Here is a 19,645-nt window from a genome sequence, read left to right on the forward strand (position 1 = left end):
CCTCAGTGCCCACCCCCTTGAGGGGAGCGGGAGGACCTAACTCAGGGAACATCATTGTCTGAAAACCCACGTGGCAGGCCCCTCCCCCAGAAAAACAACCAGGAAGGAAGAAAAAAAAAAAAAGACTCAAGAGAACAACCACCACTACTTCATAAATACAACTTTTATTTTTAACTCTTTACCAATATTCTGGTTCTCTTTTTTCATACATACAGATAATTTTTTAACCTATTTACCACCACACTGAGATGTCCAGTACATCAAATTCTTTAATAACCTTCTAACCTGAACTTTTTGATACATATACCCGTGTTTTTCTTTTGCTTTTCTATTTTTTAAACTCTTTTTTAATTTTAACTTAGTTTAGTCTAGTTTATTCTTTTTTATTTTTTATTTTCTACTATACATATAGAGTTAAACTTCAAGGTAATCCCCTTTCCCCAATCAATGCTACCCCTTTAGGCAAACCAGTTTCTAATCCCCCTGTAACTTAGGAAAGTTGAGTCCCTTAACAAAAACATCAAGATAGATTCAGGAAGAATCAAAATAACCTTCCTCACCCACACTGAGAATTTATAACCACTCTCCCAATTTTTCCTTCTGTCAGTGTTTCTGTGAATTTGTGTTTCTCATGATAATATATAAATCTTATACCTGGGGTTCTTTCTGATGAGGTTCTTCCCCCTTTTTTTTTTTTGCTTATATATATATATTTTTTTCTCTTGTCATATATTTTTATCAGTCTTTTTGTTTGTCTGTTTTTGTTTGTATACTTCACAAATCTTACCTTGTGGCCCATTTGGGCTGAGCCTTCTCTTTTATCTTCCCTTTTTTTCCTATCTCTGTCTCTCTTTCTCCTTTTTTCTTTTCCCTTTTTTTCTTTCTTCTTCTCTATTTCTTTTTCTTTTCTTTTTTCTCTCCTTTGGGTGGGGAATCCTGATTGCACAGAAGCGTTCCAGGGTCCACATTGACTGCACCACAATCGATAAGTCCAGCTGCATCTGTTTAGTCATCTCTTACCAAATGACTAGGAGGAGGAATACCCAACAGATGAAAAATACAGAGGATGGGCCTTCTGCAACAGAACTAATGGCTATCGACATAGACAATATGTCAGAAAAGGAATTCAGACTAACAATTATCCAGGCAATAGCTAGGTTGGAGAAAGCCATGGATGACCAAACAGAATTGATTAGGGCAGAACTGAAAGCCACCAGGGATGATGTTCACAATGTTAGGGCAGAACAGAAAGCCACCAGGGATGATGTTCAAATGCTCTCAATGAGTTCCAATCTAATCTAACTTCTCTAAAAGCTAGGGTAACTGAGACAGAAGATAAAATTAGTGATCTGGAGGACAAACAGATAGAAAGTATCAGGAGGAAGCCTGGAACAAACAGCTCAGAAGCCACGAAAACAGAATCAGGGAAATAAACGATGCCATGCATGAAACATTCCAACGTCAGAATTATTGGAATCCCTGAAGGGGAGGAAAAAGAAAGAAGTCTAGAAGATAGAGTGGAAGAAGTTGTCTATGAAAATTTTCCCAATCTCACGAATGGAAACAACGTTCATGTACTAGAGGCAGAGAGATTTCCTCCCAAGATTTTAGATTCTCGAAAGTCCTTACGACACCTTATAGTTAGAATGAGGAATTATGTTTTAAGAGAGACACTCTTAAAAGCAGCTAGGACAAAAAAGCTCCTTACGTACAGAGGAAAGCCCATTAGAATAACGTCAGACCTTTCCACAGAGACCTGGAAAGCCAGGAAGGGCTGGCAAAATATATTCAGAGTACTAAATGAGAAGAACATGCAACCAAGAATACTCTATCCATCAAGACTGACATTTAAAATGGATGGAGAGATAAAGAGTTTCCAAGACCAGCAAGGCTTAAAAGACTATGCAACCACCAAGCCGACACTGCAGGAAATATTAAGGGGGGGGGGTCCTATAAAAGAGAAAAAATCCTAAGAATATCACTGAACAGAAATATAGAAACAATCTACAGACAGAAAGACTTCAAAGGCAACATGATGTCAATAAAAACGTATCTCTCAATAATCACTCTCAATGTAAATGGCCTAAATGTGCCCATAAAATGACACATGGTTGCAGATTGGATAAAACGACAGGACCCATCCATATGTTGTCTACAAGAGACCCATTTGAACCTGGGTGAATACACCCAGACTGAAAGTGAAGGGATGGAGAAGCATCTTTCATGCCAATGGGCCTCAAAAGAAGGCCGGGGTCGCGATTCTCATATCAGATAAACTAGATTTTAAACTAAAGACTGTAGTCAGAGATACAGAAGGACACTACATAATTCTTAAAGGGACTATCCGCCAAGACGATCTAACAATTGTGAATATCTATGCCCCCAATATGGGAGCACCCAATTACATAAGAAAACTATTAATCAAGATAAAGAGTCATATTGATATGAATACAATAATAGTAGGAGATCTTAATACGCCTCTCTCAGAAATAGACAGATCATCGAAGCAGAAAATTAATAAAGAAATAAGAGCATTGAATGAAACATTGGACCAGATGGACCTCATTGACATATACAGAACATTCCACCCTAAAACAACAGAATACTCATTCTTCTCAAGTGCACATGGAACCTTCTCCAGAATAGACCACATACTGGGTCACAAAGCAGGACTCAACCTATACCAAAAGACTGACATTATTCCCTGCATATTCTAAGATCACAATGCTTTGAAACTGGAACTCAATCACAAGGAAAAGTTCAGAAGGAACTCAAACACCTGGAAGCTAAAGACCACCTTGCTTAAGAATGCTTGGATCAACCAGGAGATCAAAGATGAACTTAAACAATTCATGGAAACCATTGAGAATGAAGACACTTGGGTCCAAAACCTATGGGATACAGCAAAGGCGGTTCTAAGGGGGAAATACATAGCCATCCAAGCCTCCCTCAAAAACATTGAAAAATCCAGAATACACCAGCTGTCTCTACACCTTAAAGAACTGGAGAATCAACAACAAATCAAACCAACTCCACATGCAAGAAGGGAAATAATCAAGATTAGAGCAGAGATCAATGTGGTAGAAACGAGAGATACAGTAGAACGTATCAATGAAACTAGAAGCTGGTTTTTTGAAAGAATCAATAAGATCGATAAACCATTGGCCACACTAATCCAAAAGAAAAGAGAGAAAGCCCAAATTAATAAAATTATGAATGAAAAGGGAGAGATCACAACTAACACCAAGGAAATAGAAACAATCATCAGAAATTATTACCAACAGTTATATGCCAATAACCTAAGCAACTTAGATGAAATGGATGCATTCCTGGAAAACTACAAACTTCCAAAATTGAACAAGGAAGAAATTGACAACCTGAATAGACTGATATCTAGTAATGAGATTGAAGCAGTGATCAAAAACCTCCCAAAAACAAGAGCCCAGGACCTGACGGATTCCCTGGGGAATTCTACCAAACTTTCAAAGAAGAAATAACACCAATTCTCCTGAAGCTGTTCCAAAAAATTGAAGCAGAAGGACAACTTCCAGACTCTTTTTATGAAGCCAGCATTACCCTGATCCCCAAACCAGGAAAAGACCCTACCAAAAAGGAGAATTTCATACCAATATCACTGATGAATATGGATGCAAAGATTCTCAACAAGATCCTAGCAAACAGGATCCAGCAGCACATTCAAAAGATTATCCACCATGACCAGGTGGGATTCATCCCCGGGTTGCAAGCCTGGTTCAACATTCACAAATCAATCAGTGTGATAGAACACATCAATAAGAGAAGAGAGAAGAACCACATGGTCCTCTCAATTGATGCAGAAAAAGCATTTGACAAAATCCAGCATCCGTTCCTGATGAAAACGCTTCAAAGTATAGGGATTGAGGGAACATTCCTGAACTTCATAAAATCTATCTATGAAAGACCCACAGCAAATATCATCCTCAATGGGAAAAAGCTTGCAGCCTTCCCGTTGAGATCAGGAACACGACAAGGATGCCCACTCTCACCACTCTTGTTCAACATAGTATTAGAAGTTCTAGCAACGGCAATCAGACAACAAAGAGAAATAAAAGGTATCCAAATTGGCAAGGAAGAAGTCAAACTCTCTCTCTTCGCAGATGACATGATTCTTTATATGGAAAACCCCAAAGACTCCACCCCCAAACTACTAGAACTCATACAGCAATTCAGTAACGTGGCAGGATACAAAGTCAATGTACAGAAATCAGTGGCTTTCTTATACACTAACAATGAAAATACAGAAAGGGAAATTAGAGAATCGATTCCATTTACTATAGCACCAAGAACCATAAGATACCTGGGCATAAACCTAACCAAAGAGGTAAAGGACCTGTACTCAAGGAACTACAGAACACTCATGAAAGAAATGGAAGAAGACACAAAAAGATGGAAGACTGTTCCATGCTCTTGGATTGGAAGAATAAACATTGTTAAAATGTCTATACTGCCTAGAGCAATCTATTCTTTTAATGCCATTCTGATCAAAATTCCACCGTTATTTTTCAAAGAGCTGGAGCAAATAATCCTAAAATTTGTATGGAATCAGAAGAGACCCCGAATTGCTAAGGAAATGTTGAAAAACAAAAACAAATCTGGCGGCATCACGTTACCTGATTTCAAGCTTTACTACAAAGCTGTGATCACCAAGACAGCGTGGTACTGGCATAAAAACAGACACATAGACCAGTGGAACAGAGTGGAGAGCCCAGATATGGACCATCAACTCTATGGTCAAATAATCTTTGACAAAACAGGAAAAAATATTCAATGGAAAAAAGACAGTCTCTTCAATAAATGGTGCTGGGAAAACTGGACAGTGATATGTACAAGAATGAAACTCGACCATTCTCTTACACCGTACACAAAGATAAACTCAAAATGGATAAAAGACCTCAACGTGAGAGAGGAATCTATCAGAATCCTAGAGGAGAACATAGGCAGTAACGGCTTTGATATCAGCCACAGCAACTTCTTTCAAGGTATGTCTCCAAAGGCCAAGGAAACAAAAGCGAAAATGAACTTTTGGGACTTCATCAAGATCAAAAGCTTCTGCACAGCAAAGGAAACACTCAACAAAACAGAAAGGCAACCCACGGAATGGGAGAAGATATTTGCAAATGACAGTACAAACAAAAGGTTGATATCCAGGATCTATAAAGAACTCCTCAAACTCAACACACACAAAACAGATAATCATATCAAAAAATGGGCAGAAGATATGAACAGACACTTCTCCAATGAAGACATACAAATGGCTATCAGACACCTGAAAAAATGCTCATCATCACTAGCCATCAGGGAGATTCCAATTAAAACCACATTGAGATACCACCTGACACCAGTTAGAATGGCCAAAATTAGCAAGACAGGAAACAACGTGCGTTGGAGAGGATGTGGACAAAGGGGAACCCTCTTACACTGTTGGTGGGAATGCAAGTTAGTGCAGCCACTTTGGAGAACAGTGTGGAGATTCCTGAAGAAATTAAGAATAGAGCTTCCCTATGACCCTGCAATTGCACTGCTGGGTATTTACCCCAAAGATACAGATGTAGTGAAAAGAAGGGCCATCTGTACCCCAATGTTTATTGCAGCAATGGCTATGGTCACCAAACTGTGGAAAGAACCAAGATGCCCGGGGCACCTGGGTGGCTCAGTGGGTTAAGCTGCTGCCTTTGGCTCGGGTCATGATCTCAGGGTCCTGGGATCGAGTCCCGCGTCGGGCTCTCTGCTCAGCGGGGAGCCTGCTTCCCTTCCTCTCTCTCTGTCTGCCTATCTACTTGTGGTCTCTGTCTGTCAAGTAAATAAATTTAAAAAAAAGAAAAAAAAAAAAAAAAAAAAAAAAAAAAAAAAGAACCAAGATGCCCTTCAACGGATGAATGGATAAGGAAGATGTGGTCCATATACACAATGGAGTATTATGCCTCCATCAGAAAGGATGAATACCCAACTTTTGTAGCAACATGGACGGGACTGGAAGAGATGATGCTGAGTGAAATAAGTCAAGCAGAGAGAGTCAAGTATCATATGGTCTCACTTATTTGTGGAGCATAACAAAGAACATGGAGGACATGGGGAGATGGAGAGGAGAGGGAGTTGAGGGAAACTGGAAGGGGAGATGTACCATGAGAGACTATGGACTCTGAAAAACAACCAGGGGGTTTTGAAGGGGCGGGGGGGGGTGGGAGTTGTGGAACCAGGTGGTGAGTAATAGGGAGGGCACGTACTGCACGGATACTGGGTGTGATGCCAAAACAATGAACACTGTTATGCTGTAAATAAACAAATAAAAAAAAACAGACACTAAATTAAAAAAAAAATTACACTGCAACAATCGCCTTTCCATTCTATTTCTGCACAGTGTTTTGGTTGGTAAGAAGCATTCACTTCCGGGATGTCTGGGGTGCTCAGTCAGTTGGGCATCTGCCTTCAGCTCAGGTCATGATCCCAGGGTCCTAAGACTGAGCCCAGGTAGGACTCCCTGCTCATGGGGAGCCTGCTTCTCCCCTTGCCCCTCCTCCTGCTCGTGCACACAGCACACACACACATACTCTCTATCTGTGTCAAATAAATAAATAAAATCTTTAAAAAAAAACAATGAATACTGTTATGCTGAAAATAAACAAATAAAAGAAAAAAAAGAAAATCAGTACATAAGAGAGAAAAAAATGCTAAGAGCTAAATATGAGAGGTTCTCATAAAGTATTGGGGAGTTTTTTTTTTTACAAAGTTGCACAGTGAACCCCAAATCCTCTCAACGGACAAGGAGATGCTTTCTTCCTCACTTCAAGCTTAGTGGGAGAAACTTCAAAAAACCATTCAGAGAATTTGATATGTATCTCTTACTTTGATGACAGCAAGAACAATAGGAAAGATGACATGGGGAGGGCGGGGAGAGGGGGAATTAGAATTAGGGAATAGAATTATGTTTGAGAAATTCCTTCACTTCTTTTCATGGTGGGGCAATAAAAGCAAAAATATTTCCTATGTGTGGAATCACTATGCTCTACACCTGAAATTAATATAACATAATGTGTTAAGAACATTTCAATTAAAAAAAAATAGTTTCCTATGGATTATAGGTGGGTTATGTCAGAAAGAGACCAGGTAGGAAACCATGTTCACTTCTCCCCAAGAAGACCATGAGGAAGTCTAGGGAACTCAGAGAGAATAAGAGATCTGTGGGGAATGCACCACCACAAAACCAGGGGCTCTGGGGAGAAGCAATCCCAGGAAGAAATATACTTTAGTTATATCACAGAGGATGTGTGGGAAGGCAGCCTGGGAGTCTCTAAGACAGGGAAGTTCTTTTTTTTCTTTTTAAAAATCCAGACATATTTCATTTAAACCACCCAAGAATCACATGATTTACTAGCCAGTGCCAGTATAAAGCCCCAATGGGGGATGGAAATCTCCAAAGTGCTGTAAAAACTGGATCCTGCTGAATTGTTATCAAAGCAGATACTATCGATATTCTGTTTTTCTGTTCTTATGACATTTAGCTCAGCTTCTTATTACACAATATTAATTGTGTATTAAATTAATTAAGTCAAGGGCATGGATTTCCCTCTAGAAACTCAGCTGGCTTCTTTTTTTTTCCCCCAAGGTCACAAACCTCCCCCATACTTTGAACAATGCCTTACATATTAGCTGTCAGTCATAAAGTTGTGTGTGTGTAATCATGATAATCTAGTTGAGTTTGAAGGACATTTACACTGACACCAATACTATAGAACCATTATCAGTCTTGTAGTTTATTTTGTTAAACAGCTCTATCTATCCTTTGAACAAGAGTAAGGGTCAACCCACCTAACACTGAATTATCTGCAGTAAATTGTTCTAGAGGGGATTCGTACACTGAGGTATTCTTACTATTTATGTAAATTCAAGATGTTCCCTCTGACAAGAAATCTGAATCTACCATTCCACAGCCTCTGAACTTTTCCTGATGCCAAATCCCTTCCTCATTGTCTATAAAACAGATTGATTGCCATTTTCAAGGCGATTTTCTCAAGGAAATACTTAAAGTCAAGGACATAAAACATAAAATAAGGCATTAATGACTTTAATCACATTAAAATTAAGACACTGATAGATCATTTAATGATTCCAATAATGGAAGACATTTGCAACATATACAACTGAAAAGGGGTTAATTTCCAGATTATTCCAGACAATGCAATAAATAGAAGAGAAACAATCAAATAGAAAAGCAGGGAAAATACATAATCATGTATTTCACAAAAGAAATGTTGTACCAATAAGGATAATGATGGCTGCTCTAATGGTCCAATGTGGGTCTTCTAAAAGGTTGATGACATTTCACTATGCAGTAATTTGAGAATCAGGTTCAATTATCTATCAGGGCAGCAGTTATTTTTTTTTTCAGACTATAGAGGAGAAAACACAGACATTTCTTTAAAATTCTGGCCAGGAAAGTATAGACATTTTCTTCTCCTGGGGAGAATGTGCCACATAGCAACACTAGATTAGTAGGAAATGTGGCAGCTGTCTCCCACTGAGAACTTCACACTTGAGAAGAAGGTCATGAATTTTTGGTGGATAGCCAGCCATCTCTGTCACAAATGTCCAATAAGTAGGTTAAGATGCTCTACCTCATAAATAGAGAACCTGGAAGTAAAACCACAATGAGATGTCATTTTCTACTCACCAGAGTCACAAAAATTAAGAAATCTCTCAGTACCAAGGGTTCAACAATATTGTTAGTTTTCTACTACTTAAGCCTAGAGATTGTTAAATGAATATTTCTTTTAATATTATTCTCTAAAATGTGATTATATGTCACAAGTGTAAAACACATACACACATATTCACATGTACAACATACCATGTATATATACTTATAAATTTAAGCCATATGTATGCCATATATGCTTTTTGTATGCTATTTCAATATTTTTTAAAGTTAAAATAAAATTATCAAGAAAAAAATAAAATTTGCAGTAAAATGGGTAAAAATATTATTCCAGTTTGAAAAATATTCAAGTGATTTAAAGGACTCGGGATTTGAACTCATACATACAGCATTGTAAGTACCACCTCTACTAATCATTCCTAGTTTGTGTCACTGGGCTACTTACTAAGCGTCTCTTAATATGAATTTCCTCCTTTATATCGATTACTAGGATTCAATTAAATAATGAATATGGAAATATTTGTCACAGTTATCAGTTTATAGCAGTGAAATTTCTTAGTTATATATGCCTTGAGTAGAGAGGTAGTTTCTCAAGGACTGAAAGCAAAATGAACATTTCAGATGAAAAATAGGACACTCTATTTATGTATTTGGGACAGGGATGTGCTTTTTTAAAAAATCAGATATATTTGGATTAAACTACACTGAAGTACTGCCTAAGTTCACTTTAGATCTAGGTTCTTCCTGATGTTCTTCCTTTAAGAAAAGATGGTCATGCAGGTATGTTTTTTCCCTATGACTCTAAAATTAACAAGGAAACTAAACAGAGAAGAAACCTAAGTCCAAGCTAAAACAGAGACTGAAGAACACCACATCAAGATTCATTAAAAAGGAGCTATTCAGAGAGGAAAGGATGCTCACGTTGCATGTACAGGATGGAACAGGTCTTGTATCTAATTAGTAGGGAAAACAGTGTTCAATAAGGTGAAAATATTCCTCTTCTGAGTAGATGTCCCAGAGCTCCTTTCATATCCCTATTCCTCAGGCTGTAGATAAAGGGATTTAGCATGGGGGTGACCAGAGTGTACAATACGGCCACAATGACATCCTTGTCATTGGAGTTATTGGATGAGGGGAAGAAGTACAGTCCAATAATTGCCCCATAGTACAGGGACACAACACAGAGGTGAGAGCCACAAGTAGACAAAGCTTTGCAGATTCCTTTGGTTGAGGGGACCCTCAGGATAGTGGCTCCAATGCGGCCATAAGAGACCAGGATGCATATGAATGGGAGGGTAATGACCACTCCCCCTACAGTGACGATAACCAGATCATTGACTGTGGTATCTGAGCTGGAGAGCTTAAGCAAGGCAGAAAGGTCACAGAAGAAGTGGGGGAGAGTGTTGTCTCCACAGAAAGAGAGATGAGCCAGGAGGAGGGTATGTAAAAGGGCACTAGCACAAGATAGGACCCAGGACACAATTACTAGCTGGAAACACAGGCTCTGACTCATGATGGCAGTATAGAGGAGGGGATGACAGATGGCCACGTACCTGTCATAGGCCATTGATGTGAGAAGGAAGCTGTCAAGATCCCCCCAAAATAAGAAGAAATACACCTGGGAAATGCATCCACCATATGAGATGGATTGAGTCTGTGTCTGCATGTTTATGAGCATCTTTGGAGCTGTGACTGATGAGAAAGAGATGTCAGTGAAGGCCAAGTGGCTGAGGAAGAAGTACATGGGGGTATGGAGGTGAGAGTCAAGTCTGATGAGCAGGATGATGAGCAGGTTCCCTAGCACCGTGGTCAGGTATATGACCAGGAAAAGACTGTAGTATATGCCCTGCTGCTCTGGCCGGATGGGGAGCCCCAGGAGGAGAAACTCAGACACACTGCTCTGATTATCCATCTTCATGCTTTTCTTCTCTTTTGCTGGAGATGGGGGTGGGGAGATGGATATGGGAAAGAATAAGAAATCATTGTGACTGTCACATTATGGAAACATGGTTTTGAATTAACCAGTACATGAATTTTAACCTGAATAGTTCCTGCTTTTTGCCTCACTAATGGGCTAGTGATGGTCTGACTTCAGGCTATTATATGTCCACCTGGAAACGAACACAGTTTCTTTTGGAGGAAGCTTCAACATCCAAATGGTAATCAGACCAGATCAGGCTCAAACTTGAGGATTCCAGGAGTTCATGATAGAAATTTGAGATTAAGAAAGTAGGGTGAAGGGAGTTGAGGGAAATTGGAGGGGGAGAGGAACCATGAGAGACTGTGGACTCTGAAAAACAATCTGAGGGTTTTGAAGGGACAGGGGGTGGGAGGTTGGGGAATCCTGGTGGTGGGTATTAGGGAAGGCACGTATTGCATGGAGCACTGGGTGTGGTGCATAAACAATGAATTCTGTTACACTGAAAAGAAATTAAATAAAAAAAATGAATTAGGGTGCAAGTCTAGGTCAGTAACCAGTTATTGGAAAGGCAAGTAGAGGCTCTCCAACTGGTCTCTTGGCCTTTCTTAACCATCCCCGTGCCTCTCATATGTGCTTTGGCTAATATTTTATCTCCATGGATTGGATCAAGACAAGACAACCCCATGGGCTGCTCTGGATCTCCTGATATGAAGATCTGGAGGCTTGGTGGAAACATAACCTCTTCAAGGCAAGGGCATTAAGGACAAAAATCTTTGTCAATAACATAGAAGATCTATGACATATCTTATAATATAGCCATTAGTCCTTTCTTTAAAAAAAAAATTCCTTCTTGTTCCTCAACATTTTCTGTCCACCATCTCTTTTGCTAAGGAAATGTTCATGCAGCAATGTCCACAATAGCCAAACTGTGGAAGGAGCCTTCAACAGATGAGTGGATAAAGAAGATGTAGTCCACTTATACAATGGAATATTACTCAGCCATCAGAATGGGTGAATACCCACTATTTGCATTGACATGGATGGAACTGGAGGATATTAGGCTAATTGAAATAAATAAAGCAGAGAAAGACAATTATCATATGGTTTCACTCTATGTGGAACATAAGCAATAGCACAGAGGACCATAAGGGAAGGGAGGGAAATCTGAAGGGAGAGAAATCAGAGAGGGAGATGAACCATGAGAGGCTATGTATGGGAAATGAACTGAGGGTCTCGGAAAAGAGAGGCATGAGGGGGAGGGGGTAAGAGGGTGATGGGTATTAAGGAGGGCACGTGTTGTGATATGCACTGGGTGTTACACCTAACTAATAAATCATGCAACACTACATAAAAAACTAATGATATATACAGTGGCTAACTGAACATAATAAAAAAATTAACATAAATTTTTTTTTCATGCAATGTGAAGGGTTAGGAGTCCATTTCTCTTCCAAAGTCTCACCTATTCCCTGAGTTCTAACCAGATCGCTTTTATGTCAGTTCTCAGAATGCCAGGAAAAACTTTGGCTTTTCCAATCATATCCTGGATCTGCCAAAGCTTTTTGTAAGTGTTTATCCAACATAGGTTACCAATAACTTCTTTTTCACAGTTCCTAACCTAGGTTTTAGGTCAGTGATTCCTTACCGATTTTTTCTTGTCATGTTCTAGCATTTCTTACCCTTTGCTAACATCATTTCTCCCTCTTTCTTCTTCAGGTCAGTCTTAGACCTGCCCATGTGAGCATTCACAAAATGAAAGGGGAAGGGAACATGATGGTCTGTCTACTAAAAAATAGAACTCACATACTATATAAAGACTTGTTCAATTTAAAGTTCTTTTTTTCTGAGAGCTAAGAATGTGTCTCAATATAGGACCCACATTCATCCTAGGGCTTAACTGAAGTTTACATTATGTACCAATTCTCCCAGGGTGGCTGAAATTATCTCAAAAATTTCTACATTCTTCAGTCCACTATATTAAAAGTCCTGTAAATTTAATATGTTACCTGGGATGAAGCACACATTCAGTATAGTCATTACCATGTTAATAATAAATCAGTTTATCACAATGAAAGTGCTAACTAGTTGTCTGCTGGACATTTTGGTTGTTTCTAACATTTTTCTATTTCCAGCAATGTTTTAATAATAACATTGTTCATATGTCATTTTTCACATTAGCATACATATCTACAACAGAAATGCACAGAAATGGATTTGGAGGACATATATTTTTCACCACTTTTAAATTATTATGTTCAGTTAGCCAACATACAGTACATCATTAGTTTTTTCACCATTTTGATAGATGCCTTTGAATTACAAGAGGCTAAATTGGTGAGGAAGCCTGTTTTTATGGGTTCTTTAAAGGGATCCCTGAATTATAAGAGCTTGTCATGTGGACATTACAAAAATGGACTTTCTGTTTAAATATTTGGAAAATAAATGAATAAATAATCTTTAAATATTTGGAGAGACAGGGCTATGGTATTTGAGGAACAGAGAAAATTCAGGAGCATGGTCAGCATGGGAAAGTTAAGGGATTGGATAATTATCTAGGAACCAGATTGTATAAGTCCTTTTCTGTATAATGGAAAGTTTTGATTCTATCCTCAGAGCAACAGAACACCCATGGAAAAGTTAAAGTAAGGGAGTGAAAGAAAAATTAAAATAGTATGCTGGCTATTGCATAGAGAACAGATTATAGCAAGGCAAGATTGTCAGCAAGAATGTAACAGGAGGCTATTGGCATAGTTCAGGTACAAAATAATACCTACTTACGCCTGAATCATGGCAGAGGAGATGAAGTTAACTGGGATAAAATTTGGAGGAAAACCAGTAAGACTTAATGGGGGAATAAAGTATAAGCAGGAGAAGGTATGTATTTCACTATCCTCTCAAAATTGGGTAGAGGATCATCAGAGATAAATTATTCTACATGGGCTGTCTGTTACACTCTGGTGTGAGGGGGTAGGGCCATTTTGGGGATCAGTAGCACACACTGGACACACACAGACACACACACACACAACACAAACACATACACACGCAATTGTGCAACTGAATATAAATTCTACTCCTGCTCTGACATTGCTTCTTAATTGGTGAGCACATATACCTTCAGTCAGAAGGTCTGGGAAGGTTCTTTCTTTTCTCTCATAAGACACAGAATACAATGAAGCAGGTGGAGTCTCTGAGGGCCTCAAAGATGCATTGCAATGGGGAGAAGAATTATCAATTCAAAACCAAATCAAATATATATAGTGATATACACTTGTTCACAATCCCTGAGCAATGGGAATGGGTTATAGCTTTACAATCACGGAGAGGACCAAGGGGGTATGGGAGGGGGGAACTCCCCACTTCCAGGTCCAAGTTAGAGACAAACAGGATATAATTGCTTCATTGCCTTTGATTCCCATGAGGGAAGAACTGTGGCTAACAGGCAATAGGAGAGTTCACATTGGAGGAATGATAATAAGCACAAAGCAGCTACTAGGAACTTGGTGACTCACAAAGCTTTTTGCCTTCTCTGGTTATATTGGGAAAAATGTAATTCCAAGTCCATAACAAACCAAACTGGTGCTTGAGTGTATTAATCAAAGTCTCTTGTTTCTGAATTCCATGTTATTCTAAGAACACTGGAAACACTAATACTTTCACTCTCAGAACAAAAGATCAAGAGACTTTATATCCTATTGCTGAAACTGGACCCTGAGGAATGGAATGCAGTTTCTATAAATCTTGATCTGACCAAAAGCTGTGGAGTCAGCCTTCTCTTGGTGCGAGTTTCTTACAGTACCATAAAATAACTATTCAAGAAATGCTTTCCACTAACTCTCTTACAAAACTGATTCCAAATGTAGTTCACACATCTCCAACTCTGCTTATTTGAAGCCAGATAGAAAATGAATATCATATGCTTGTTATTTGAGGTGAAGATATGTGAGTAATTGTAAGTGTTATTATTTGTTCTGTTTTGCATTAAAAATCAACCTGTACTTGGGATAGCTATTTGAATGAAGAAGTCTTGTTAGACTTCAGAATGGTTTCTAGGTCCTATTGATCATGGTTAATAATATTTCCCTGATTACAAAGCTGTTGTAGACCTGCCTATTTTCCCAATATCAAGATTTGACAAGGCTTCCTTCTCAAACCAGGAGAATATCATAGGCACCTCCCTGTTTCCCTCTGCGCATGGAGTTAAAAATAAAATCCATGACTCTGAAAGATTTTTTTTACTTAATTAATTTATTTTTTTCAGTGTAACAGTATTCATTGTTTTTGCACAACACCCAATGCTCCATGCAATACGTGTCCTCCCTATTACCCACCACCTGGTTCCCCCAACCTCCCACCCCCGCCCTTTCAAAACCGACAGGTTGCTTTTCAGAGTCCATAGTCTCTTATGGTTCGCCTCCCCTTCCAATTTCCCTCAACTTCCTTCTCCTCTCCATCTCCCCATGTCCTCCATGTCATTTGTTATGTTCCACAAATAAGTGAAACCATATGATACACAATTCTCTCTGCTTGACTTACTTCACTCAGCATAATCGCTTTCCAGTCCCGTCCATGTTGCTACAAAATTTGGGTATTCATCCTTTCAATTTTTTTTTATAAACTTATAATGCATTTTTATCTCCAGGGGTACAGGTCTGTGAATCGCCAGATTTACACACTTCACAGCACTCACCATAGCACATACCCTCCCCAATGTCCATAACCCCCTTCCCCTCTCCCAACCCCACCTCCCCACAGCAACCCCCAATTTGTTTTGTGAGATTAAGAGTCATTTATGGTTTGTCTCCCTCCCAATCCCATCTTGTTTCATTTATTCTTCTCCAATCCCCCTAACCCCCCATGTTGCATCTCCACGTCCTCATATCAGGGAGAACATATGATAGTTGTCTTTCTCCGATTGACTTATTTCACTAAGCATGATATCCTCTAGTTCCATCCACGTCGTCGCAAATGGCAAGATTTCATTTCTTTTGATGGCTGCATAGTATTCCATTGTGTATATATACCACATCTTCTTTATCCATTCATCTGTTGAGGGACATCTAGGTTCTTTCCATAGTTTGGCTATTGTAGACATTGCTGCTATAAATATTCGGGTACACGTGCCCCTTCGGATCACTATGTTTGTATATTTAGGGTAAATACCCAGTAGTGCAATTGCTGGGTCATAGGGTAGTTCTATTTTCAACATTTTGAGGAACCTCCATGCTGTTTTCCAGAGTGGTTGCACCAGCTTGCATTCCCACCAACAGTGGAGGAGGGTTCCCCTTTCTCCGCATCCTCGCCAGCATCTCTCATTTCCTGACTTGTTAATTTTAGCCATTCTGATCCATTTTTTTCAAAGAAATGGAACAAATCATCCTAAAATTTATATGGAACCAGAAAAGACCTCGAATAGCCAAAGGAATATTGAAAAAGAAAGCCAAAGTTGGTGGCATCACAATTCCGGACTTCAAGCTCTATTACAAAGCTGTCATCATCAAGACAGCATGGTACTGGCACAAAAACAGACACATAGATCAGTGGAACAGAATAGAGAGCCCAGAAATAGACCCTCAACTCTATGGTCAACTCATCTTCGACAAAGCAGGAAAGAATGTCCAATGGAAAAAAGACAATCTCTTCAATAAATGGTGCTGGGAAAATTGGACAGCCACATGGAGAAAAATGAAATTGGACCACTTCCTTACACCACACACGAAAATAGACTCCAAATGGATGAAGGACCTCAATGTGAGAAAGGAATCCATCAAAATCCTTGAGGAGAATGCAGGCAGCAACCTCTTCGACCTCAGCCACAGCAACATCTTCCTAGGAACATCAGCAAAGGCAAGGGAAGCAAGGGCAAAAATCAACTATTGGGATTTCATCAAGATCAAAAGCTTTTGCACAGCAAAGGAAACGGTTAACAAAACCAAAAGACAGCTGATAGAATGGGAGAAGATATTTGCAAATGACATATCAGATAAAGGGCTAGTATCCAAAATCTATAAGGAACTTAGCAAACTCAACACCCAAAGAACAAACAATCCAATCAAGAAATGGGCAGAGGGGGCGCCTGGGTGGCTCAGTGGATTAAGCCGCTGCCTTCGGCTCAGGTCATGATCTCAGGGTCCTGGGATCGAGCCCCGCATCAGGCTCTCTGCTCCACAGGGAGCCTGCTTCCTCCTCTCTCTCTGCCTGCTTGTGATCTCTCTCTCCGTCAAATAAATAAATAAAATTAAAAAAAAAAAAAAGAAAAGAAATGGGCAGAGGACATGAACAGACATTTCTGCAAAGAAGACATCCACGGAATGGGAGAAGATATTTGCAAATGACAGTACAGACAAAAGGTTGATATCCAGGATCTATAAAGAACTTCTCAAACTCAACACACACAAAACAGATAATCATATCAGAAAATGGGCAGAATATATGAGCAGACACTTCTCCAAAGAAGACATACAAATGGTTATCAGATACATGAAAAAATGTTCATCATCACTAGTCATCAGGGAGATTAAAATTAAAACCACATTGAGATACCACCTGACACCAGTTAGAATGGCCAAAATTAGCAAGACAGGAAACAACATGTGTTGGAGAGGATGTGGAGAAAGGGGAACCCTCTTACACTGTTGGTGGGAATGCAAGTTAGTGCAGCCACTTTGGAGAACAGTGTGGAGATTCCTCAAGAAATTAAGAATAGAGGGGCGCCTGGGTGGCTCAATGGGTTAAGCCACTGCCTTTGGCTCAGGTCATGATCTTGGGGTCCTGGGATCGAGTCCCGCTTCGGGCTCTCTGCTCAGTAGGGAGCCTGCTTCCCTCTCTCTCTCTCTCTCTGCCTGCCTCTCTATCTACTTGTGGTCTCTCTCTGTCAAATAAATAAATAAAATCTTAAAAAAAAAGAAATTAAAATTGAGCTTCCCTATGACCCTGCAATTGCACTGCTGGGTATTTACCCCAAAGATACAGATGTAGTGAAAAGAAGGGCCATCTGTACCCCAATGTTTATTGCAGCAATGGCCACGGTCGCCAAACTGTGGAAAGAACCAAGATGCCCTTCAACGGATGAATGGATAAGGAAGATGTGGTCCATATACACAATGGAGTATTATGCCTCCATCAGAAAGGATGAATACCCAACTTTTGTAGCAACATGGTCGGGACTGGAAGAGATTATGCTGAGTGAAATAAGTCAAGCAGAGAGAGTCAAGTATCATATGGTCTCACTTATTTGTGGAGCATAACAAAGAACACGAAGGACATGGGGAGATGGGGAGGAGAGGGAGTTGAGAGAAATTGGAAGGGGAGATGAACCATGAGAGACTATGGACTCTGAAAAACAACCAGAGGGTTTTGAAGGGGCGGGGGGGGGGTGGGAGGTTGAGGAACCAGGTGGTGGGTAATAGAGAGGGCACGTACTGCATGGAGCACTGGGTGTGGTGCAAAAACAATGAACACTGTTATGCTGAAAATAAACAAATAAAAAAAGAAGAAGACATCCAGATGGCCAAGACACATGAAAAAGTGCTCCACATCACTCGGCATCAGGGAAATACAAATCAAAACCACAATGAGATATCACCTCACACCAGTCAGAATGGCTAAAATTAACAAGTCTGCAAGATTTTTTATTTGATTATAGTATAAGAGAAAGTATCCCTTTGAATTACTAAATGGTATTTCTAGTGCATGGGTACCAGTTACCATTTCCTAGAAGACAGTTATCTTTGTCCTCTGCTATGCCAGTCCCTATCATCTTCCAAACCCTATTCAACCTAATGATAGCTTATAATTTGATGAAAAATACATGCACATGTGCACATACTATCAAGTTGAAAAATAGGCAAAAATATCTTTGAGGAAAAGAAACTCAAATGAGCTAATAACACAAAAATATAGTCAACCTCAAATAATCATCACAGATCAAATCAAAGACAAAACTTCAATAAGGTTCCATTTTGTACTAATATATTGGAAAAATTAAGTTAGACAATGCTCTTGGTTGACAATAGTGTGTATTTTTTGAAGTCTTATTTCTAGTAGAGAAGCAATATAGCAGCATGTCTTACAGTTGAAATATACATTACCTTGGACCATGCAATTCCACTCCCAGTTTTATATCCTAAAGAAGCTTTGTGCATGTAGAGCTGGAGACATAAATAAGAAGGTTTATGACAACATTTTTCAAAATAGAAAAAATGAAAATTTCAACAACAAATAAATTATGGTATTTTTACATAAGGAATATTATAGAGCAACTATATGCCATATCAGTGAATTATAGAAATTAAATATTAAGAGAAGAAAAACAAGACTCCAAGAACAAGACAAAATGCAGAAACAAAGATTTCATAAGTGTATGTATTATTATGGACTGAATGTTTGTCCCTCCAAAATTTGTATGTTGAGGCTCTAACCCCCAGTGTAGCTACATTTGGATATGGGGCCTGGAAGAACATAATTAACACTAAATGATTTATGATTCATTGGGATTAGTGTCCTTATAGGAAGAGACACTGGACAGTTCATTCTCTCTGCACATACACCAAGAAAATGCCGCATGAGGACATTGTCAGAAGGCCATCTGAGAGCCAGAAAGAGAGTTCTCACCAAAAACTGAATCTGATTGCAGCAATGGCAACGGTCCTCAAACTGTGGAAAGAACCAAGATGCCCTTCAACGGATGAATGGATAAGGAAGATGTGGTCCATATACACAATGGAGTATTATGCCTCCATCAGAAAGGATGAATACCCAACTTTTGTAGCAACATGGACGGGACTGGAAGAAATTATGCTGAGCGAAATAAGTCAAGCAGAGAGAGTCAAGTATCATATGGTCTCACTTATTTGTGGAGCATAACAAAGAACATGGAGGACATGGGGAGATGGAGAGGAGAGAGAGTTGAGGGAAACTGGAAGGGGAGATGAACCATGAGAGACTATGGACTCTGAAAAACAACCAGAGGGTTTTGAAGGGGCGGGGGGTGGGTGGGAGGTTGAGGAACCAGGTGGTGGGTAATAGGGAGG

General features: G+C 39.4%; 1 protein-coding gene across 1 annotated transcript; it reads right to left on the reverse strand.

Annotated features, from left to right (window-relative positions):
• Positions 1-9,668: 9,668 nt before the first annotated feature.
• LOC123952538 (olfactory receptor 50-like) lies at positions 9,669-10,604 on the reverse strand. The gene has a single exon (XM_046021817.1). The coding sequence runs from the start codon at positions 10,602-10,604 to the stop codon at positions 9,669-9,671; it is 936 nt and encodes a 311-aa protein (XP_045877773.1).
• Positions 10,605-19,645: the final 9,041 nt, after the last annotated feature.

This window comes from Meles meles, chromosome 11 (assembly GCF_922984935.1).
Source record: "Meles meles chromosome 11, mMelMel3.1 paternal haplotype, whole genome shotgun sequence".
NCBI lineage: Eukaryota > Metazoa > Chordata > Mammalia > Carnivora > Mustelidae > Meles > Meles meles.